The 25,310-nt window shown below is 37.0% G+C and overlaps 1 protein-coding gene across 1 annotated transcript; it reads right to left on the reverse strand.

Annotated features, from left to right (window-relative positions):
- Positions 1 to 2,355: 2,355 nt before the first annotated feature.
- Positions 2,356 to 5,209, reverse strand: LOC140805208 (receptor-like protein EIX1). The gene has a single exon (XM_073161436.1). It carries the CDS (start codon positions 5,052 to 5,054, stop codon positions 2,367 to 2,369), a length of 2,688 nt encoding a protein of 895 aa, XP_073017537.1. The 5' UTR covers positions 5,055 to 5,209; the 3' UTR covers positions 2,356 to 2,366.
- Between the last annotated feature and the right edge of the window lie 20,101 nt (positions 5,210 to 25,310).

The raw sequence follows: 25,310 nt of genomic DNA on the forward strand, positions 1-25,310 counted from the left end.
TAGGTACTATAACATATGTCACTGGATTTTTTTTTTTTTTTTTGGTGAAAAAGAAGTTGAGATGTTTAACAATTATTTGATGGTGTGCAACAAGTTGATGATAAAAATGAGGTGGTCAAATATGTATATATAAAAGTGAGTGAAAGAGAAAGTGTACATGCATGGAAATGAGTGAAAGAGTTAATTAAATAAATACAAGGATAATCAATAAATACAAGGATAATCAATTAAAGATGAGTAAATAAATACAAGGATAATCAATTAAAGATGAGGAAGAGAATGATACAAATTTAATGATGACAACTAATTAATGAGGACAATAGAGTAAAATCACAATTCAATTCGTATATTTATATAGATATAGACTATATCTATATATATATATATATATATATATATATATATATATATATATATATATATATATATATATATATATATATATGGAGGAAGAAACATGCACGAGGTAGTGGATCATAGCGATAGGATTTTAGGAAGACATTATGCATAATAATTAATTGAGAAATAATGACTAATTAAAAACCATAAATTATTTATATTTATATTAGGTAACCATAAAAAAATAGGCAAAAACTTGTGTGAGACGGTCTCACGGGTCATATTTGTGAGACGGATCTCTTATTTGGATCACCCATTAAAAAGTATTACTTTTTATGCTAAGAGTATTACTTTCTATTGTGAATATGGGTAGGGTTGACCCGTCTCACAGATTATGATCCGTGAGACGGTCTCACATGAGACTCACTCAAAAAAATATTGGATAGTTCCAGTAAAATGCATACATCCCACTAAGCGAATTTATTTTTTAAAAACACAAAAATATGACAATGAAAATTTAGGCACCAATAAATTAAATTGTGACTTCCTTTTTAAAAAAGAAAACCTGGAGAATATAACTTTTTTGTAAATGAGAATGGCTGGAGAATTTTATACACCGATGAATGAGGGAAAAAACCATGTATAGATGGTGGTTTAGTGGGACAAAACATTATGAATTCTGTAGGTTACGACACATATGAGTAATTAGGATATAAATAAGGAATGATTTGAAGGCTACTCAATAATTTTAACACATGTGAAATCAATTGTCTAAATTGTTGATTGAAATAAAAATATAGATTTGAAAAACATAACAAATATATATTTTCTCAAGAATAAATGTATTTTTCTTTATTATATCGCAAATTTGGTCACGGGTATCACAGGAACCTTGAGAAAACAATCTTCATGAGACATCCAGAGGTGTTTGAGGTTGCTGGGAAATAATCTAAGGTATGTTTGCTTGAAAGGAGACTATATAGTAGTGGTACAAGCACTTTGACAACTTTATGATAAATATCTCATTTAGTAAGACTGACTGATAGTTTTGTATACTTCAAGAAAGTCTCTGAAGGATGTATTCTATATCTTCTACTTTATGTAAACCATATGCAAATTATATGTAAAAGTATGAGTGAAATTCTAAAGCTAAAGGATCAACTAAATAAAACATTTGAAATGAAAACCCTTGGTCATGCACAAAGGATTCTTGGAAATAATTGAGGAAAATCATGACTGAATAAGATGCAATGATATCTACAAGTGTGAAGGCTTTTGTGTAAAGTCTAAAAGAAAATTTATGAGGACTTTGCCCAAAATAGAATATATCATATCATCGTGGATATATGTGAGTTTCATTGTACACCAAGTACTATCAGAGTCAAGTTAGTGGAATCCTCAGATACTCAAACGAATGAGGTGAGAGCTTCTGGTAAATCAATGATGACATCGAAGTAGGTTGTGCTCCAAGTACTTCACGTAAGGCATGCGTTCCCAATGCAGTGGAGAAGAGCGACCTCGAGGATGGACAAATGGGAATGGGGGATGCTCGGACCACAAGAAGAATGGTGGTCCTTCATTTGAGAAGGAAGATTATTGAGATTTCAATAAAAGTACCACGTTGTAAATATACGAAGAAGATCATAAGTTAATAAGATGAAATGATATATCCAATATTGATACGAGGTCTTTTGGATAAATATATAAATATACTTTATTAGAATATGTTAGTTATAGATTATAGAAAAATATTAAAATAGGTTTTATAATGATTTTATTAAATAAAAAATATTTTTGTAATTTGCTAAGATAAATACTTTTGATTTGTCAAAACACTTACAATGACACCAAAATTAATTATTAAGTCTTTTTTTTAAAAAAAATAGTAAATGTAGTTAGTATGGATGTTAGGTTTGAAAAAAATGGAACCATATTCCATTGATTTGTTGTAAAAATTATCATCTAGTTTGATCGGGCAGCTAATCACATTAACATGTCACATAACTAATAAAAAAATTGAAGAAAAATTAATTCACATTTATAATTCGTAAAAATTTGAACCAAATATAGTAAACATAGTTTCCTGCACTAGACAAGACCCTGAAGTAAGTGGTCCTAAAAGAATTGCTGACCAATATTGGTCCCAAAACACCCCAAAAACCAAATATGAAACCAAGTAGAACACTAACAAAAATCCCGATTTTGTCACTTGATAGAAAAGATCCTTTACTCTCCTCTTCATCATCCTCGTTTATTGTTCTTTCACTATTTTCATCACAGTTTTCCGAAATCGGCGGCCCACAAAGCCGGTTTCCACGGAAACTCGACTTCCCGAATCCTTCGAGTTGACTACTTGATGGAATCTTTCCTATCAAGTTGTTATATGACAAGTTCAAGTTACTCAAGAATGTCAATCTCGAAATGCTTTGGGGAATTTCACCGGAGAGACGATTCTTGGAGAGATCGAAGGACTCGAGCCATTCCATGTCGCCTATGGCATCAGGAATCGACCCGGTTAACGAGTTTCCTGACAGGTTTAATGCCATTAGTTTGACAAGTTTGGTGATCTGAGTTGGGATTGTTCCGGATAAGTCATTATCCGAAAGGTCCACAGTTAGCACTAGTTGAAGATTATTGCTATATTCTGCGAATCTTCCTTTCATCACTAGGAATTGGCTATCCGCAAGGCCCCCAAACGTGTCCCCTACTGTGTAGTATATATGATCAGATGGAGTTTTTTCCCCGGCCATCACACTGAAATTGTCGAAACATGTCGGTATTCTCCCTGATAAGCTGTTACTAGCCAGGTCTAGTGCTTGGAGAGAATCAAGAAAGCATATTTCATCTGGAATCTCTCCCGAAAACTCGTTGTACCTAAGGTTAAAAATGACTAACTTAGAGAGTATATTGATCCATTTTGGTATTCGTCCCGTAAAATGGTTACGCCCCAAGTCCAAAACCTTGAGACCAGTTAGCTCATTCACAAAGAAAGGCAATGTCCCAGAAAGATTGTTCCGCCGTAAGTGCAATGATTCTAGGACGGTCAAGAATCTTACCGAGTTCGGAACTTCACCCGAAAGATTGAAATTGGAATGCAACCTTAAAACTCTCAATCTAGACCAGTTCATCCAACAGTCAGGAATTTCTCCAGACAACTGGTTGAACCCGAGATCCAGAATTTCAAGCCTGTTCTCTTGAGTACCGTTGTTGCATAGGAAATTTTGCATAGATCCCGAAATGTGATTATAAGAAAAATCTAACAACGTTATATTCGAAGAAATAATTGGCAACGGGCCTGTTATGAAGTTCCACTTCAAGTCAACTGCTATATTTTTACCACTGCCAAAATTTGTCAGACTTGGGATATGTCCTCGTATGGAATTTCCTGATAAATTTAGGTATCCTAACTCGAATGTTTGATTCCAAAACCACGATGGAACGGTGTCGGAAATCCCCGTGTGTGCTAAGCTCAAATAGTTCAAATGTTTCAGATGCTGAATCCAGAAGGGAAACTGAGGTCCCAACTCCCATTTTCTCAAAGATAGTCCAGTGAGTTGAAATGGAGGGATCCAAGTTCGGTTCGGCTTGTAAGATAATGCGTTTCCATTCGCCCGAAATATCTTCAATCTTGACAGGTTTCTAAAGTGTGATTCATACACACATCCCTCCAAAAAATTAAGAGATAAAACAAGGTATTCCAAATTTTTAAGCTGTCCCATACTATGAGGCAAAGTTCCAGTTAGCTTATTACCCACAAGGTCTAATTCCCTTAACTCAGATAGTTCCCCAAGATTATATGGTAAGGAACCAGAAAAATTATTCGTGGCCAAATGCAAGTAATGTAAAATTTTAGAACTGCATCCTAAAAGATTGTTTAAGCCACCCGAAATCAGGTTGCGAGACAAGGAAATTTCTCTGAGTTTGCAAAGATTTCTTATTGATTCCGGTAGCGTCCCCTCTAGTTTGTTCCCAGACAAATCAAGAATCGTCAAAGAAGTTAAATTTCCTATGTTATCAGGGATTTCACCCGGCATAAGATTATCCGAAAAATCCAAAACCTCGAGACGAGTAAACCGGCTAAACCAATCGGGGAAACTTGAATTGAAATGATTTGAAGACAAGTTAAGGTATCTAACGTGCGACACATTCTGCAAACCGATAGGAAGTTGATTATAAAATCCACAATCACTCAAGTCCAAATGAACCAGATTGCTCAGATTTTGAATCCAACGAGGTGCTAAGGAGTTGAAATGATTACCAGAAAGATCAAGATACCTTAAACTCGACAGATTTTCGACTTCTTGTGGGATTTCTCCTCCAAACCCAGCCTCAGAAAGATCAAGAAAGTCCAAGTTTCGCATTGAACCGATGAAGTTTGGTACCCGAATCCCTTCGAAATCATTGCAACTCAATTCCAAGTGAGACAAGTACTTCAAACTTAGCAAAGATGGATTCAAGTTTCCTCCTAATTTAGCATCACAGCCACGAAGGTGAATCCTGGTAACGTAACCGGAATCATCACACGAGATGCCATCCCATTCGCAACAATTTGTACCTGTCCAATTGGAAAGCCGGTTTCTTGGATCTTTGAGGTTATTCTTGAATATCAAGAGCGCCATCCTCTCACTTTCTCGGCAACTTGCATTAGCAAACTCATTTATCAAGAAACTGCACAGAATAGCTGATAAAAACAGAAGTGAAGCAAGGATTTTCATAGAATTCTTTTGTGAAATCTTAATCTTCGAAGAAAACTTATAATTTTGAATCGGATCACATGTATGACATTCATATTCTGAACAAATAAATGTTTTTTAAGAATGTCTTTTTTCCCATTAGCTAGTTAAAACCTTATAATTTAGTGGCGGCTGGCAATTTGTGGTTGTCCCTGATCATATCCAAATGAATGTGAAAAATTGCTCCACGGAATCTTATAATATGGAAATAACAATATTTTTTGTGTAATTATTTTGACCATCTTTAGAATGGTCACAAGTGACGTACTTGAGGGGTACTGAGTCGAATTTAAAAAATTGGACCTCTGAATAATGAGTCACCATTTTTTCATTAATAAAGTTTTCAAAACATAAGGAAACAAACCATGTTGATTCATTTTTTATGTTGATTATCTTTAATAACATTAATAATATATGGAGTAGGTTTTTGTGAGACGATCTCACGAATCTTTATCTGTGAGACGGGTCAACCCTACTGATATTCACGATAAAAAGTATTACTCTTAGCATAAAAAGTAATATTTTTCATGGATGACTCAAATAAGATATCTGTCTCACAAAATACGATCCGTGAGACCGTCTCACACAGGTTTTTACATAATATATTTTCCATTCAATTTGTTTAATGTGAAATTCGAAATCACTTTATTATTATTATTATTATTATTATTATTATTATTATTATTATTATTATTATTATTATCATCATCATCATCATCATATATGCATGGATAAGATTTATCCACATTATTATTAGTTTGATTTTAGGGTAAATTGTACATAAATCTCTAACACCCAACTCAAATTTATTCCAACCTCCTATACCTAAAAACATTTGTTCAAACTACCTAGTAAGTTTAAAAATTGACAAAAATACCCCTTATTCTCTATTAATTTTAATTGATCCTCCGCGCTTTCAAAATGGTATCAGAGCAAAAGGTTAATTTATTTCAAACACAATATTTATTATTATAAAGTAACTAAATGTTTGAGGAGAAGAATTTCGAAAAAATTATGAATCCGAACTTCGGTTCGAGAAAAATAATTTATAAGGAATATTCCAATATTTTGGAATATAAACAAGTGCATCTAACTATGGTTAGATATCAGAAGCAGAAAGGGAAGCTACTGCACCCTCAGGTAAACTTATGATTCAAACAAATAAGTTTATGGAGATAGTTCCAGATTCCTCTAAGATCTCTTCAGATATTAGGGAAATTCAGAAGACAGTATAAAATTATGGTAATATGCTATATTTTGTACCGCAACGAGTTGAGAAAATCCTTGAAACCCAGGAAGAAATACTTGGAATATTAAAGGATATTCAAACAAGAAATCAGAAACTAGAACAACAACCAAGTTCTAGTAAAAGAACTTCATGAGGATGGTCACCACCATCATTTGGTACCTAACCTTTGTTACATCAACAAGGAAGGCCAGAGTGGTGTCAAAACCTTTGACTGAAGAAGAAAATATGATCAATCAAATTAAGTCCGTCTCAGAAAAGAAATTAATCTGATGACAAACTTAGAAATGATTGATCTGGAGGATCTACAAGAGCTTGCGGAATCTTTCGCAAATCTCAAAGTAGTAGATCTAAAGATGAACACAGCAGTAGGTGAAACACTACCTGCGATAACCTGGTCATCTTCTCAAGAACCACCAAGAGAAAGTGTGGGATCTCAGAATGTAAACATGAGAGAATCTCAATCTGATTTCCATACTTGTGGAGGATCACACCCAGCGGGAATGAGGACAAGGAGAAATCAAATTCCCTTGCACCAAACACCCTATGGGAAAACTATTTTAGAACCTATACATCCTTATGGGGTTATGCTTAACCTTGATGTATTAGATTTCAAAAACAGAGAGGATCTCATAGAAGATTGGACATCTTCTATGAGGATCGCAGCAGGAACACTTGATCTCAACGAAGAAGGATTCATTAAACTTCTAAAAATGAGTCTTATGGAATCAGTAAAAATTGCTTGGGACATGACTTCATTAGATGAAACGCTTGCCCTTTTTATTGCTTTAAAAGTACTAGAAATTTTTTTTTTTAAAAAAACCTCACATAGCATTCGGCCGAACCATAAAATTTCATAAAATATTTTTGACATCGTTTCAAAATAAACAACCAACTGACATTTTTCTAAATCTAAAAATAACATTTGAAAAGTATAGCACATACTATAACCTCTCAAAAACCACTCAAACTCATGATAAAAGTCATGAAAATCTTTTAACATAAATCATAACATATATGCGGAAACTAGCGTCGGTCCTCGGGTCATGTGCACCTTCAGTCCAGTCGGATCAACCATCAAGACCTCCATTAGCATTATCATGATAACCTGCATCCATCACACCTAGTGAGTCTAAAGACTCAACACACCATAATCTTTATAACGAGTAATACGTAATACAGTCAACATATAACGGTGAAAAATACTTGTACTTAAAATATCGTTTTCATGAAGATGCATAAACATTAACATTTTCGTAAACATTTTCATGATGCATAAAACTTTAAATATAAACATTTTCATGACATGCAAACATGAATTTCCTTTTTCCTCAACATGACATGACATAAATCATTTTTCATGATCATAAACATTTTCCTTTTCATTTTCCTCTGTTGAATTCAGATCGTTAATTGTGACTTTCCTCAACATGACATGACATGACGATGGATCCATCTACATAAACCACAGTACTGGGCGGCGGGGACATCAGCGACACTCTCACCGGTCAACTGAGCCTTGGCCTAACATGATCGAATAGAAATACGATCGTCGGGGCTCCCTCTGGGGCCTTTTCCCATAAATGGGCTCCCTCTGGGGCCTTCTCCCCTCACGATATTCACATTCTTCCGTTACCACAAAACCGTTACCACATATCCGTTACCACATATTCGCAATGATGGAAACACGATCGTCGGGCTCCCACTGGGACCATAACCCTCACGACGTCGCCACCATTAACGAATTAGTCACAATCACTTCACATCCTTCAACATTTTTCCTTCACATCACTTTAGAAAAATCATGAATACATTTACATTTTCCATTTTTGAAACCAAGCATGCAACATGTATTTTAAATGTCTTCTTAAATAATAAAAATCAAATAGACATTTAAAAATCATAATTGAATCATGAGAAATTCATAAACATTTAAAAATATCATTTTTAACATGAAAACAACATTTCGGGCACTGCCATGACCTTTACTAATTTCTAGGTGTAAAAAGACCGTTTTACCCCTGGACTCGACTTTTTACGAATTCGACTTTTTTCTTGATTTCATGACTCTAAAATGTCCCAAATAATTATTTAAGCTTACATGAATTTTCTCATATTTTTATTTGGCCTAAATCAATGACTTTTAATTTACCCCTTAAATGAGACGTACTAATGCGTTTTAATCCCGAAAAATTCCAAACCTCAACATAAAATTCCCAAATCAGAAACTTAGACTTATAATAATTATTTAAGCTTAAATCTAATTTTCCATGATTTTATGAAGCTTAAACTAGACTTTTCAATTAACTCGATAGTTGACGTTTCGTGCGGCGATTAAATTCCTAATAAATCCAAAACTCGTTAGTTTGATCCCAAATTTTTAACATAACCTTTTTATGATTTATTCTACCTATCCAAGTCATGAGCCACACCCGTGGACCCTTGGATCTATTTTTTGTTCTTAAATTCGAAATATTGACACCCTAGTGAACCCGCCGAGCCATCTCTCGATTTACTCGAGCCACGCCCGAGCCACTTCGAGCCAAAACCTAGCTAACCTACCTAGGCACCTTACTGTACAAGCCCAGCCCGCTCAAAAACCTCCTAGAACTTGGCCCAAAATCTGCATGTTTTGAGTGTGTCTTCCTAGCACCTCTAGAACTCCTAATTGGACTAGGACTCAACTAGCTGTGAACCACTCGCCCCCTTACGAACCTAACCCTCCCTGGACCACACCCCGACCCAGCCCAGGCCAGCCCCAGTCCTTGAACTCGCGCCCGAAGCACTGCCCATGACAGCAACCTCACGCGAGCACAGCTGCATGCTTTCCCCTCCCTGTGTGCGTGCGTGTGTTTCCTCGCATGGTTCTGGCTCGAGATACCCCGAGCCCTTAACCTTGCTACCCCTCTCTGGACTATCCCAAGCCGTCACCCAGACCACCTAGCCAGCCCCTTAACGAGCCACCCCCCTGAAATTCTCGGCCGATCACCCTGAACCCTGCGCGTGAGTTCCTTATTTCTCGGGTGGAGTCCTAGCCTTCTAGGACTCCTCCCCAGCCCTAGATCTCGAGTCCTAGCATGGCTAGGACTCCTTCCCAGCCCCTAACCGAAACCCAGCAGTGACCCAAGCCAGCCTATGCATCGATGTTCCCTAAAACCGAACCCCAAGATCAATACGTTCAGATACGGTCCCGACTTGTCTCTAGGATTGTTTGTGGCGTGTTGTGTAGTTCTATAACCCCTTAGACTCATGTAAAAACAACTCTAGATCATAGCCTAACATCATGGCAGCCCCTTTCATGTATGAAACAAGTTATGAGATTCAAAATCATGGGTTCAACCTCCACAATGCATAAAACCGAAAACTTATAAAACTTTTAATCAATTTTCATGCATCTAGTATTTAAAAGGATTATATGATATAATGGATGAGAAAAGGAGATTAGAGGGTGCCTTTGCGTTATTAACGCTCGGATAATCGACGACGACGAAGAACGGATGAACGACGGGGCTTTGCACTTCACGAGAAAACCTCCCCTCACGGCTGCTGCTTTCCCTTTCCAGAAATAATTGAAGTGCCGTGTGTGGGTGTGTGTCTTGAGAGAGTGGGAGAGTTTTTTAAAAAGACAAACAAGGTGGCCGATTGATATTTTTAAACTAGAATAGGTTTATGAGTTTTTTTGTATATTATATACTAAATTAATTATCTAAATAGGCTTAGGCCTATTAAGCCATAAATTAAAGCCCATTTAAATTAACTAGATTTTAAATAAAATAAAAACAAAGTTTTCTTTTAAATAAAAATGTGAATTTATTAGCCGGGATGCCCGAAAGCTCGAATTTTATTTAAAAATCCAATACCGATAAAATATACGTCCCGACGTATAAAATCACCTCAAAATCCTATATTTTCAAAAATTATTAAAAAGCATCGACCGCCCTTTAAATAATTAAAAACAAATATTTAATAAAATCATTTTACAATTTTCTGCCCTCGTCCCCGTTCCTCGATCGCAACTTGAATATCCTTTAAAAAAATACATTTTAATGCAATCATGTAGAAAATATAATTTTAAACATGCAATTATGCACATCATAATTAATTAACGCAATCCCATCAATTAATTAAAATACAAAAGCAAATAATTGCGCGCATGAGGTTTACGTGAACTTTAAATTTTCGGTGCGTTACATTAGACATGAAGGAGTCAGTCCTAGCTGGTGAATCGCTTAGTGAGATCGATGGAAAAATGGCTACCCTATTTAAAGCACACATTATAGGGGTAGACTATTTCAATAGTCAAGATACAGAGAAGAAGAAGAAATATACTCAAGCTCTGTATAGTCTGGAATTACATGATATATGTTTGGTGGATGAATACATTATGTTATTCACTAAATATAGATGGAATTCAGGAGTCGAAGAAGATATAGCTATGCAGCTTTTCTTCGCAAAATGCCGAGTCCCTGGAGAGAAATGCTCATTAGGGAATACATACCTGGAAATCCAGATACGTTGGCACGAAGAGCCTCTTTCCTCAAAGGAAAGTTGGAAGAATGGTATCACATGGCGGCATTACAAAAGAATTACAAACAACTAAGAGGTATTAACAAAAGAACTCCTTTGTGTTGTAAGGAAAATGATCTTCCAACAATTATTGGAAGTAAACCACAAAAGCATAAGAAGAAAAGTTTTAGGGCTCATCCTTATGCTCGAAGTGGAAGAAGTTCTTGGAAACCAAGAACAGTATGGTCTAGACAGAAAGCCAGATCTTACAAATCTAGACAAAGAAGCGGACCATCAAGAAGTAAGATATCATCCCAAGCATCGAGTTCATCTCGAAGAATAGGAAGAACACCTACGAAAAAAACTTTCAGAAGAGCTCATACTAGGGCTAATGAAAGTTTCAAAGATTTTAATTGCTTGACATGTTGAGCAAGATGTCATATCTCGAGCAACTGTCCAGAACATGAAAAGAGAGGTATTAAACGCTTCGATCCTACTCCGGATATTGAAGAAGCAGTTTATTACCAAGATCTTATTCAAGTATACCGATTTGAGGACATTGCCTCAGATGAAAGTATATATGAAGAAGAAGAAGTCTTAAGTCAGGAAGAATCTGATGGAACAGAATCGGAATCTGATTGAGGACGAGGTGTTTCGACATGAAACACATGGAGATCTGTCGGTTTCTTTAGCCAGACAACAATATCTCATAATATGATTCAAAGAATCATGAGAGAAAATCCGAGTCTACAGATCAAGGTTTCTCTGCAGGACATGTAGAAAAGTTCTTAGGAAGTCATGGCCTAAGAAACAGAAAGCATCACCTAATCTATAAAGTTTCTAGAAGGGAAATGGCAATCCCTATGGAACTTACAGGAAATAGAATGGAGATGCAATTAATTCTTTCTGAAGAAATCAAGGAGGAATTACAAAAACTCAAGATAGAAGTAGCAAGGACTATGTCCTGGATTCATATTGGAGCAATCCAAATAATGATAAAAGCTACTTTCAAAGAAGAAATAGATTCGCCTATTGATATTACTATATGCGAAAAAAGAATGGGGAATCTACAAGATTCAGTACTGGAAACAATCTTAGGAAATCTCTGTGAAGGAAAGATTGTAGGAGTAATTTATCCAAAGATAGCCTACAACTTGGCAGATCGAGATTTTAGCCGAGCCTTAACATTACATCAGAATTTCAAGGAAAAAAAGTTAATGAAAGAAGGTAATAGGCCATATTTTATTACATATCAGATTTCATATGCTCTATCTAATACACATAATTCAGAGTTGTTTATTAGAAACGAGTTTATTGAAATACCAGAGATATTCGGAAAAGTTGCTCAGGAAATTTATCCAGAAAGAGTTGAGTTTCCATTAATACAGGAAACAGATATCCAAATACAAGACAAACCGATTCTACAGAGGAATCAAAGTCTTAGATTGGAATAAAAGAGACTATCTTTTCATGGAGATAGAATCACAAGTTATAGATGAGATACAAAGCTTGTCATAGAAACCCAACAGGAGCTAAAAAGTTTTTCTACAATAGGAAAAATTAGATGCCCAGAAAGGTGGAAGGAAGTAGAAATAATATTTGATAATACGAAGCAAATGAATCAATTTCCTTGTAATACCATATACTACTTGAAACAACCGACGATAGGAACTTACCAATGACTGATTAATATAGGAGAATTGGAAGTTCATATTCAAGGAATTCTAGGAAAAGAATCAGATCGATTGATTCTTGGACTATAGTTTCTCGAGAAACACAAACCTTGGAAACGTCTAGAGTATGGGATGGAATTTATGGCAGAAGATAAGATGTGGAAAATCCAATGACCATAAGTCCATTCTCCATATACATTCTGGTAGGAATGTTATATGAACAATAGTAATATTTGCAGCTTATATTGATTCAGGTGATGGAATCTGCACAGCTAAACGAGAAGTCTTTCCAAATAATTTGGAAGAAGAATTACCCAAAATAGCTGGAAGAGATTTTTCCAAAAGAATCTTAATCTTATATAAAGGGATTAAGATGACTGAAATCATGATTGACGGTGCCGGACAAACACCTTGGTACAAGGTAAAGACACCACCAATTTATTTTCATGATACAGGAGCTGACATATTGCTAGGAAACAATTTCCTACAAATGTTTAAGTCCTACACTCAAGAAAAAGAGACTAGAAGATTGGTGTTCACAACACCCTGTGATCACAAAATCATAGTCCAGAGACTAAGAGAGGCATTTTACCGAAAATTGCCAATCCAGTTTCACAGCAAGCGTGGTGATTCAGGAAAACTTTTGAACCAAAAAAGTGAAGGATTCAAGAAGGTTTGGAGGAACAATGCTCCAGTTAAGAGCAGATAGAACTCCAACCAGAAGATATAGAATTCCTTAAGATAACTCTACATACAAATGAAGTAGAGTTTGAATCTAAGGTATCATTGGAAGATGTCAAGAAGATGATCAAATAAAATTACAATGAAGATCCCTTGGCATGATAGGACAGAAATCAACTCAAAGCTTGTCTTAAGATTAAAGAAGGCAAAGATTATGAATTGGTCCGTTGCAAGCCTATCCCAATGAATATCATTGATCAAAGGGATATGCAGATTATAATCAAAGAACATTTGGACCTTGGTTTGATCAAAGCAGGTATGTCACCATATAGCAGTTCAGGTTTTCTGGCAAGAAATCATAGGTGAGATAAAAAGAGGAAAACCCAGACTGGTTATTAATTATCAAGAAATTAATAAGATTCTGGAGTTTGATGGGTATTTTATACCTAGTAGAGAACACTTGATAAGTTGCATTCACAATGCCAAGATATTCTCTAAGTTTGATTGTAAGTCAAGATTCTATCAAATTCGGATGGAGGAAGAAAGCAAGAAAGTCACGGCTTTCTCCACACCACAAGGACATTATATTTGAGAGGTATTACCATTGGGATTCGCTAATTCACCTCAGATATTTCAAATAAAGATGGATAATCTTTTTAAAGATTATTTTAAATTTATGTTTGTCTATATTGATGATGTTTTAATAGCATCCAGAAATATGGAAGAACATGTCAAGCATTTAGAAATTTTCTCTAATGTTTGCAAACAAGAAGGACTGGTTCTATCAGAAAAGAAAGCAGTCATTGCCACAAGAAAGATTGAATTTCTAGGGATAGAAATCGATGAATCTGGAATAATTTTGCAAGATCATATAGTTGAGAAAGTGCAAAATTTTCCAAACGAATTAAAAGAAAAGAAACAACTTCAAAGTTTTCTAGGAGTTGTTAATTTTGCTGGAATGTTTATTAAAAACCTAGCAAAACATAGAAAGGTGTTCAGTCCATTATTGAAAAAAGAAACAAGATTTATATGGACAAAAGAACACACAGAAGGACTTATCCATTTAAAGGAAATTTGTAAAAATCTTCTGAAAATGGCTATTCCTCAAGATGAAGATGATCTGGTATTGTATACCGATGCTAGTGATCTTTGGTGGGCTACAGTATTAACAAAGCTCACACCAGATGGAGAACAGCCATGCATGTATTGTAGCGGTTTATTCTCCGATGCAGAAGCCATAAGCTGGCATATCAACGAGAAAGAATTCTATGCAGTTAAAAAGTTTTTGAAAAATGGCCATTGTTTTTACTTGCAAAGAAATTCACTTTGAAAGTAGATAACACACAGGTGAAAGCTTTTTTAAAGAATAGAATTGAATCTAAACCTGAAAAAGCTAGATTATTAAGATGGCAAGCACTCTGTCAAAATTATATTTTTGATATTATGATAATAAAATATCATGAAAATATTCTTGCAGATTTTTTAACAAGAGATGAACAACGGTGATATCGATTCCATCATCAAGATACAGAGGCATTTGAGAGAACACCTTGAAATGCTTCAAAACGAGTTTAACAAGCTGGTCTTAAACGCAAAAGTTACGGGAAGACTACAACAAGCCGATAAGAGAGTTGTCTCTGATCGAATTACAGGATGTTTACAGGCTTTGTGGGGACCCGGACGCTAATGAAGTTCTTAATCATCATTGGGACTAATTAATCAATTATAGTAATCAAGGTCTATTTTTTTTTTTAAAATGCGGAAGGTAATGGAATCAAACTCTTATACATATCAGTATAAAAGTATAAATCTGATAAAATATACAATCATACATACTCAGCTTCAACAACTACTATCAAGTGTTCAAACCCTAGCTCTAGTCCAAGTCCGGTATCACCACTCTAATCTCGGTCTGTCTTCATCTCTGTGACCCTGTACCTGTCCCACCTGTTGTCATGCACACATACAAAGAAGACAACAGCCGGATAACTCCGGTGAGATATAAATATCCCAGTATAAACAATGTAGTAATGCAATCATATAAAACATATACAAAAGCATAAGCAAACATCAAAACATGTATCTAATCTGATTACATGAATCAATGACTCGTGATCTATTTTTATCTTATCTCAAATCTAGGGATCCCGATCTAATTTAGACTTTGGTATGCTGTATCGAGTGTCTGAGATAGACCTCGATCTACATCTAAGGCTCTTCGATACACCGTAAGTCTAGAGTCTTATCGGTTCTGAGAAAGACTCGGCGGTTCTGCCCTAGCTAGGCTGATCTGCCCTAGACTCGGACTCTGACTCTGTTCTAAGTCAATAGATTAACATATCAATCTGATAATCTGCAAATATCAATGCAATAAAATAAAGTATGTGATTTAGGGAAACTCAAGTCAAACATAACTCGAGTTGTGCAATCCCGAATCAATATTTATTTATACCTTTCTTGCTGTCGATCTGATAAAATCAAAGTCTTGATTCAAAGTCTGTCACTGTTCAATCTGGCAATGGCAATACAAATATTCTATATCAATATTCTAATCAAATCACAATGTCTCTGTTCTATCAAATTCTGACAGTATAACAGTACAATCTTACGATACTGATAAAACTATATCAGTCTATATCAATTCCAAACATTTACAATCAACCACCGTACAAATCTGATATCACTTCTCAGTCAATTCAACTCTGAAATTCATAACAATTCCATATTCAATCTGTTTCTTAATCTGACTTCGATTCTATGATGTCTACTATGTCAAGAACACTATATATGAATCATATCTGATTCTGTGACATAGCATAATTTCAAATCTTAACAAAACGTAACAAAACTTACGTCCTGTTGTAGCTATCGTTGCTAGGACCACGGTGCCATACTCGGATTCAAGTTTGGACGGACAGATTGAAATATAAAGGCTTAAGGATTTCTCCGAAAGTTTCTGAAACCTTTCTAGACTTCTTTCCTCGATTTTCTGAGGAATTGCAAGTGATACACATATATATATATATCCAACTTGCATGTATAAGAAACGTGGCTCGTTTCTCTTAATTTTCAGTCGGCGCTCGAGCGGTGCTAAACTACCGCTAGAGCGCGGCATCCTCTGTCCAAGCCTTTTCATATTGCACATTAGCGCTCGAGCGGTCAAAACCTACCGCTCGGGCGCCGCACCTTCTGCCCAAAAAGTATCTTTGATGAACACTGGCGCTCGGGCGGTCAAAAACTACCGCTCGGGCGCCATACTCTCTGTCCCCTAGTTATGTAATTCATATACTTGGCCCGATTTTGTCTCGTAATAGCCCTTGAATAATCATATCAATTCAATTTCAGTAATCTTCGCTTAACGTGATATAAAATCTAGGGCATTACATTTCTCCCCCCCTAAGATACGATTTCGTCCTCGAAATCACAGGCAATCAATCGTATCAATAAGGAGTATATACATATACAAACTGTATAAGAAATTTACATTATCGAAATAACTCTGGGAATTCTTGTCTCATATCTGACTCAGTTTCCCAGGTTGCTTCTTCAGTGCCATGACGAGTCCATTGAACTTTCACAAGTGGAATAGTCTTCGTTCTGAGCTGTTTTTCTTTACGATCAATAATCTGAATCGGTTTTTCAACGTAGCTCAACGTTTCATCTAGTTCGGCCTCGTCTGGTTGAATAGCATGTGAAGCATCAGGAAGGTATTTCCTTAATAACGATACATAAAAGACATCATGTATCCCGGATAATGAAGGCGGTAAAGCGAGTCGATAGGCACGATCTCCTATCTTCTCGAGAATCTCATAAGGCCCAATGTATCGTGGAGACAGTTTCCCTTTCTTGCCAAATCTGACAACTCCTCTGAAAGGTGAGATCTTCAAAAATACTCGGTCTCCCACGTCAAATACCAACGGTCTACGTCGAACATTGGCATATTTGGTCTGTCTGTCTTGTGCTGCCTTCATTTTCTTTTGAATTAGCTTCACTTTTTCTGTCATATCTCTGATCATATCTGGTCCAATTTCAGGCACTTCAGAGATATCATCCCAATAAAGCCGTACAACGCTTCAAATGGTGCCATCTCAATACTCGTCTGATAGCTGTTGTTGTACGAAAACTCAAAAAGCGGCAATGCATCTTGCCAATTAGTGCTGAAATCTAGCACTACTGCTCTCAGCATATCCTCAGTGTCTGGATAGTCCGCTCTGACTGTCCGTCGGTCTGTGGGTGATATGCGGTACTCAAATGTAATTTTGTACCGAGAGCCTGCTGCAAACTCTGCCAGAAGTGCGAAGTAAATCGAGGATCACGATCTGATACAATCGACTTCGGCACTCCATGCAATCTGACCACTTCTCTGACATAGATCTCTGCCATCTGGTCAAATCTGTACGTCATCTTGTACGGTATAAAACATGCGGATTTGGTCAATCTGTCAATCACGACCCAAATCGCATCACAACCTCGGGAGGAACGTGGCAACTGCGTCACAAAATCCATGGAAATGTGATCCCATTTCCATTCAGGAATGGACAAGCTCTGTAATAAACCTCCTGGTTTCTTTCTTTCTGCTTTCATCTGTTGGCAATTCAGACATTTGGAAACAAATTCTGCAATATCATTCTTCATTTGTTTCCACCAGAACTGTCTTTTCAAATCATTGTACATCTTTCTGCCACCAGGATGAATACTAAATCGACTGTTGTGCGCTTCTGACAATATCTGTCGTCTCAAATCTGTAACATTCGGCACAACCAGACGATTATTCACATACAAAACGTTATCACGTACCAGTTAATCTGATCGATGTACTGTTCTCACCATCGATACTGATCTCTGTACATTCTGATCACTTCGCTGAGCTGCCTTAATTCTCATAATCAGCTCTTGTTCTACTTGCACCGTATAAAGTCTCAACGGTCTATAATATGTTTCAAATTCTAATCCAGACAAACAGCAGTCTTCTACCAAATTTGAAACACCAATCGTCGATAAGGATAAAGAACATACCTTTCGACTCAGTGCATCAGCTGCTGCATTTAGGGGTGTTCAAACTTCGGATAAAACCGAAAAAACCGAAAATCCAAACCGAAAAAACCGAACACTAAACCGAACCGAAAACCGAATTTTATAATTCGGATATAAATGTTAAAACCGAAATTAATTTGGTTCGGTTTCGGATTATAAATGTCAAAACCGAACCGACCGAAAAAAACGAAATTTAATTAAATTAATAATGTTATTTTTATTTTATATTATTTATTGAGATGATATTAGTGAATGAAGACTTATTTTGAATAATACTTAGTTGATTGTTGTTTATGTAATTCATTTGTACTTTATATTTAAATATTTTACTAAGAAATCATTTAAAAAAATAACATATTATATTTTATAATATATTTATATTATTAATTTAAATAATTGTATCAAAACCGAAATAACCGGCCGAAATAACCGAACCATTTCGGTAGAAACCGAACCGAACCGAACCGAAGAAAAATGGTTCGGATATCGGATTATATATTTGTAAAACCGAAAACCGAAAAAACCGAAATAAAAAACCGAAAACCGAACCGAACCGACCGATGAACACCCCTAGCTGCATTAGACTTTCCTGGATAATATTTGATTTCACAATCAAAATCTTTAAGCAAATCGAGCCATCTTCGTTGCCTCATATTCAATTCAGATTGTGAAAACAGATATTTCAAACTCTTATGATCAGAATATATCTCAAACTTTTCACCATAAAGATAGTGTCGCCATATCTTTAATGCAAAGACAATGGCTGCCAATTCTAGATCATGAATTGGATAACGAGTCTCATGTGGTTTAAGCTGTCTTGAAGCATAAGCGATAACATGCCCTCGTTGCATCAGTACACATCCCAACCCTCTGTGAGAAGCGTCGCAATAAACCACAAAATCACCAGTACCTGACGGAATGGTCAACACCGGGGCACTGGTCAGTCTCTTCTTCAACTCCAGAAAACTGGTCTCACATTCTTCAGACCAAACAAATGGAGCATTCTTCTGAGTCAGCTGAGTAATTGGTTTAGCTATACTCGAGAAATCTTTAATGAAACGGCGGTAATATCCTGCTAAACCCATGAAACTGCGAATTTCAGGCACTGATATCAGTCTTGGCCAAGAAATCACGGCTTCCACTTTACTGGGATCAACAGATATACCATCTCCAGATATAATATGACCCAGAAATACTACTTGTCTTAGCCAAAACTCACATTTCGACAGTTTAGCATATAATTTCTCAGCTCTTAAAATTCGCAACACAGTTCTTAGATGCTCAGCATGCTCACTCATATTCTTTGAATAAATCAATATATCATCGATGAAAATAATCACAAAATCATCGAGATATTTCTGGAACACACGGTTCATCAATCCCATGAATAGAGCTGGAGCATTCGTCAGACCAAACGGCATGACAATAAATTCATAGTGTCCATACCTGGTTCTGAATGCCGTCTTTGAGATATCAGAATCTCTGACTCTCAACTGATGATATCCCGATCTTAAATCGATCTTGGAATATACAGAAGAACCCTGCAACTGATCGAATAAATCATCTATACGAGGCAAAGGATATTTATTCTTTACCGTTGCCTTGTTCAGTTGCCGATAGTCGATGCAGAGTCTCATCGAACCATCTTTCTTTCTTACGAATAGTACTGGAGCACCCCAAGGAGACACACTCGGTCTGATGTACCCCTTGGTCAGTAAATCTTCCAATTGATCCTTCAATTCTTTCAATTCAATTGGTGCCATTCTGTACGGAGCTCTAGAAATCGGTACTGTACCTGGTATCAGTTCAATGCTGAAGTCTATCTCTCTAACTGGAGGTAATCCCGGGATCTCATCTGGGAAGACGTCAGCAAACTCACGTACCACTGGCAGATCTGCCAATGCTGGACTCGACTTCAGTAAATCTACTGAATATACAAGGAATCCTTTTGCTCCTTTCTGTAACAATCGAGTCATAGATAATACGGATACTAAAGGAATCCTCGATCTAGAACCCTTACCGTAGAATTTCCACTCTTCAGCCATATCTGGTCTGAATCTCACTATCTTGTGGAAACAATCAACTATCGCTCTGTACTTGGTCAGCATATCAATACCGATAATACAATCAAAATCGGACAACCCAAGTACGATGCAATCTAACTCAATCTCATGCCCGTCATACTGTAGCATACAATGTTTAACCGAATTCACGGATATCAAACCCGTCCCCAAAGACGAAGAGACATACACTACAATAGCTAAAGACTCTACAGGCAATGCATGACTTAATGCAAATCGTTCAGAAATAAATGTGTGTGAAGCACCGTTATCAATTAATACGTAAGCAGGATAACCACATAAAGAACAGTTACCTGCCACAACGTCATCTGGTGCTTCCTGGGCCTGCTCTTCTGTCAAAGCGAAGACTCTGGCCTGCTGTCTCGGAGGCTGACCAACTGTCTGGCTTCCTCCTAGCCTCTGTTGTGACTGAGCTGGCGCTGGCTGAAATGTATGAACAGCAGCTGATCGTCTATCAGTCTGTGCTGCTGATCCCGATGACTCGGCCCCCTGAGCTCTCTGCAAACCTTTCTGTGGACACACTTTAGCAAAGTGTCCCGGCTGTTTACAGAAATTGCAACTACCAGTCACTCCCTGGCATTGCTTAGTAGCATGTCTTCCTCCGCAAGTCTTGCAATAAATTCCAGTGTAACTCTGGCTCGGTCTGGAACCACCGGAGCTGGAAGAACTACTGCCAGATTTCTTGAATTGCTTTCCCCTGGCTTTCAAAAATTCTTTCTTTCCTCCACTACTGCTGCCACCCTCAAATCTGGGAGGTGGTTGCTGTGGTCTCGGTGCTGGAGGCACAAATGAAGCCCCTTTCTGTCTCATCAGACCGGCTTCTGCTCCCTTGGCTCTGTTCAGGGCATCAGTAAAATTATTCGGTCGCCCTGTGTTCACCAATGTGAAAATATCGGGGTTCAGGCCATTGATGAACTGATCAGCAGTAGCTTCTTCGCTGTCAACCACATGTGGAGCAAATTTCAGCAAGGAGGAGAACTTTGATACGTATTCTTCTATGTTCATCTGTCCTTGCTTTAGATTGGCAAACTCCGCCCCCTTATCCTTTCGGTACGACACTGGAAAGAATCGTTGATAAAATTCAGTTCTAAATATATTCCAGGTAATATTCGTACCTCTATGCTCCATGGCTCTCTTCCTCGTAATCCACCAGTCCTTGGCAACGTCGTGTAACTGGTGTCCAATTAATTTCACTCTCTTCTCATCTGTATACTCCAAGGATTCAAACAACATCTCTATATCATCAAGCCAACTCTCACACTCCACAGCGTTCTCTGTGCCTTTCAAGGTTGGCGGATGAAATGACTGAAATCGTTTCAGTAACGTTTCCATTGGAGTCGGTGTGACATCCATTGTAGGATTGGATGTACTTCCCTGTTCTGGTACTCGTCTCGGAGGCATATCTGATAATCAAATAGATTAGCAACAAATACCACAATTCTGTTTCAATCCTCCTCTGATCATCTTACTGCTGATCTAGAATCAGTACTGATCCAATCTCAATAAAACATATTACTATATCAAATCAGATAAACAAGTAACATGTAATAAAGCAGTAAGACATGCTAGCATTCAAACGCATGAAAGAAACCCTCAATCTACCCCGCTCACTAGCCTCTTCTATCTCAATCTAAAGGATCTATCGCTCTGATACCACCTGTTGTGGGGACCCGGACGCTAATCAAGTTCTTAATCATCATTGGGACTAATTAATCAATTATAGTAATCAGGGTCTAATTTTTTTTTTTTAAATGCGGAAGGTAATGGAATCAAACTCCTATATATATCAGTATAAAAGTATAAATCTGATAAAATATACAATCATACATACTCAGGTTCAACAACTACTATCAAGTGTTCAAACCCTAGCTCTAGTCCAAGTCCGGTATCACCACTCTAATCTCGGTCTGTCTTCATCTCTGTGACCATGTACCTGTCCCACCTGTTGTCATGCACACATACAAAGAAGACAACAGCCGGATAACTCCGGTGAGATATAAATATCCCAGTATAAACAATGTAGTAAATGCAATCATATAAAACATATACAAAAGCATAAGCAAACATCAAAACATGTATCTAATCTGATTACATGAATCAATGACTCGTGATCTATGTTTATCTTATCTCAAATCTAGGGATCCCGATCTAATTTAGACTTTGGTATGCTGTATCGAGTGTCTGAGATAGACGTCGATCTACATCTAAGGCTCTTCGATACACCGTAAGTCTAGAGTCTTATCGGTTCTGAGAAAGACTCGGCGGTTCTGCCCTAGCTAGGCTGATCTGCCCTAGACTCGGACTCTGACTCTGTTCTAAGTCAATAGATTAACATATCAATCTGATAATCTGCAAATATCAATGCAATAAAATAAAGTATGTGATTTAGGGAAACTCAAGTCAAACATAACTCGAGTTGTGCAATCCCGAATCAACATTTATTTATACCTTTCTTGCTGTCGATCTGATAAAATCAAAGTCTTGATTCAAAGTCTGTCACTGTTCAATCTGGCAATGACAATACAAATATTCTATATCAATATTCTAATCAAATCACAATGTCTCTGTTCTATCAAATTCTGACAGTATAACAGTACAATCTTACGATACTGATAAAACTATATCAGTCTATATCAATTCCAAACATTTACAATCAACCACCGTACAAATCTGATATCACTTCTCAGTCAATTCAACTCTGAAATTCATAACAATTCCATATTCAATCTGTTTCTTAATCTGACTTCGATTCTATGATGTCTACTATGTCAAGAACACTATATATGAATCATATCTGATTCTGGACATAGCATAATTTCAAATCTTAACAAAACGTAACAAAACTTACGTCCTGTTGTAGCTATCGTTGCTAGGACCACGGTGCCGTACTCGGATTCAAGTTTGGACGGACAGATTGAAATATAAAGGCGTAAGGATTTCTTCGAAAGTTTCTGAAACCTTTCTAGACTTCTTTCCTCGATTTTTTGAGGAATTGCAAGTGATATACATATATATATATATATATATATATATATATATATATATCCAACTTGCATGTATAAGAAACGTGGCTCGTTTCTCTTAATTTTCAGTCGGCGCTCGAGCGGTGCTAAACTACCGCTCGAGCGCGGCATCCTCTGTCCAAGCCTTTTCATATTGCACATTGGCGCTCGAGCGGTCAAAACCTACCGCTCGGGCGCCGCACCTTCTGCCCAAAAAGTATCTTTGATGAACACTGGCGCTCGGGCGGTCAAAAACTACCGCTCGAGCGCCAGACTCTCTGTCTCCTAGTTATGTAATTCATATACTTGGCCCGATTTTGTCTCGTAATAGCCCTTGAATAATCATATCAATTCAATTTCAATAATCTTCGCTTAACGTGATATAAAATCTAGGGCATTACAGGCTTATACTCAGTTATGGTCTGTAACACAAAGGCATATCCTCCAAGGCATTGAGAAGCCACCGGTTTCCCAAATGGAGAGTTTTCGAGTACAGGACTCTATACCTGGAGCAGTGGATTCAAATACCCCTAGCATAAGTGTTAAGCCGGGATAATCTCCAGATGAGTCGGCTGAAACAAAAATTGAGACTTCTGATCCTTATCTTGAGTCCTCAAGCCAACCCTTCACCTTGGGGATTGAAGAGGGAGAGATCAACCTTAGGCCTCGTACTGACAAGGGAAAATCGAAGGTTGGCACTAATGAAGTTGCAATTTCTCCATTTCAGGTTTACCAACAGAATTGGGAGAAATTAAAAACAAGAGTTGACATTAACCCAGTTACCAATAGGGTTGATGTTTCAGGGAAATATCCTAGGTTATGGACGAAACCTAATTCATATCCCAAGGAGGTCAAAGCCTGGTATGAATTCGGGGCTCTTGCCTCAGTTTATACTACATCACCAAGCTTTCCGGAAATTTCAGGACTACCAAAATGGATCCAGGAAGCTGTTCATGAAACTTGGGCAAATAATGATTATTTGTCCAGAGGAGATGTTTTGGAGCTATACTTTTTCAGTGCAGCACCAGAACCAGCAGGGAAAAGTTCACATGAAACCTTTCATTTCATCAAGCTAAGGAGGCCACATATGAATTCTCAAAAATTTATTAAGGATCCTCCGATAGAAGAAACACCCATGGTTGCTTTAATTACTGAAGACGATATGTCTACACGAAGAGCATGAGGTTTATGGGTCTGTCTCACTGAAATGGACAAAGTCAAGTTTCCGTTCAAATTTTATAATCAATCAGTAAACGGATCATTCTTGTTAAATATCATGACAGGAAAAACAACAAGTTTTGCAGAAGATTTATTCTAGAAAAAGAGAAACCTTTTGTGGAATAGCAAGCTGCCGGCAAGTAAAAAAAACTCGTCGGAAATTCAGTAACATGGCACATGTAGGAAGATGGTCTGAAAACATCTGTCCATAATGCCAAAACCAGAAGAAACCTGAATTCTGTAAAAGATTCAAACCAAGATATGATCGGAAACACTTTACCGACACAAGCACAAGTGGGGATGGACCACAATCATGTTTTCCTCGAGGACACCGAAAGCCAAAGATTCCTCGACAAAGTTAATAGTGGACATGTGACTAGCCCACTAACCAAAAGAAAACCCACTATGTGAGTGGAAGGACATGACCACCAATAATCAGTGGAAAAAGACACAAGAACCACTAATAATGAGTGGTAAAAGACAAAAGAAAATTGGATACTTTATTTAAAAAAGGAATCCAATAAAGAAAACAAGAAAACTGGACCTAATCTTTACACTATAAATAAAGGTAAATGGAACCAGTTAAATACACCAAAATCAAAATTTGAAGATGTACCGTGTATATCTAAAAGTCTTGAAAAGAAGAATCAAGTATAAAAGAAGTGAGGCTGCAGCTCTCAGATCGATAATTCAAATGTACAAAGAAAAAGGAAATGAGATTACAGCTGATATCTTCCAGACTCATCTATACTGGTATCTCGGAGAAATAAAAGAAGATGAAAAGCTAATTTCTAGAT

The sequence above is a fragment of the Primulina eburnea genome, chromosome 11, assembly GCF_022965805.1.
Source record: "Primulina eburnea isolate SZY01 chromosome 11, ASM2296580v1, whole genome shotgun sequence".
NCBI classification, from domain to species: domain Eukaryota; kingdom Viridiplantae; phylum Streptophyta; class Magnoliopsida; order Lamiales; family Gesneriaceae; genus Primulina; species Primulina eburnea.

Bases quoted from the DNA above. Each gene is read 5' to 3' on its own strand.
- LOC140805208 (XM_073161436.1), bottom strand. From the start codon at position 5,054: ATGAAAATCCTTGCTTCACTTCTGTTTTTATCAGCTATTCTGTGCAGT.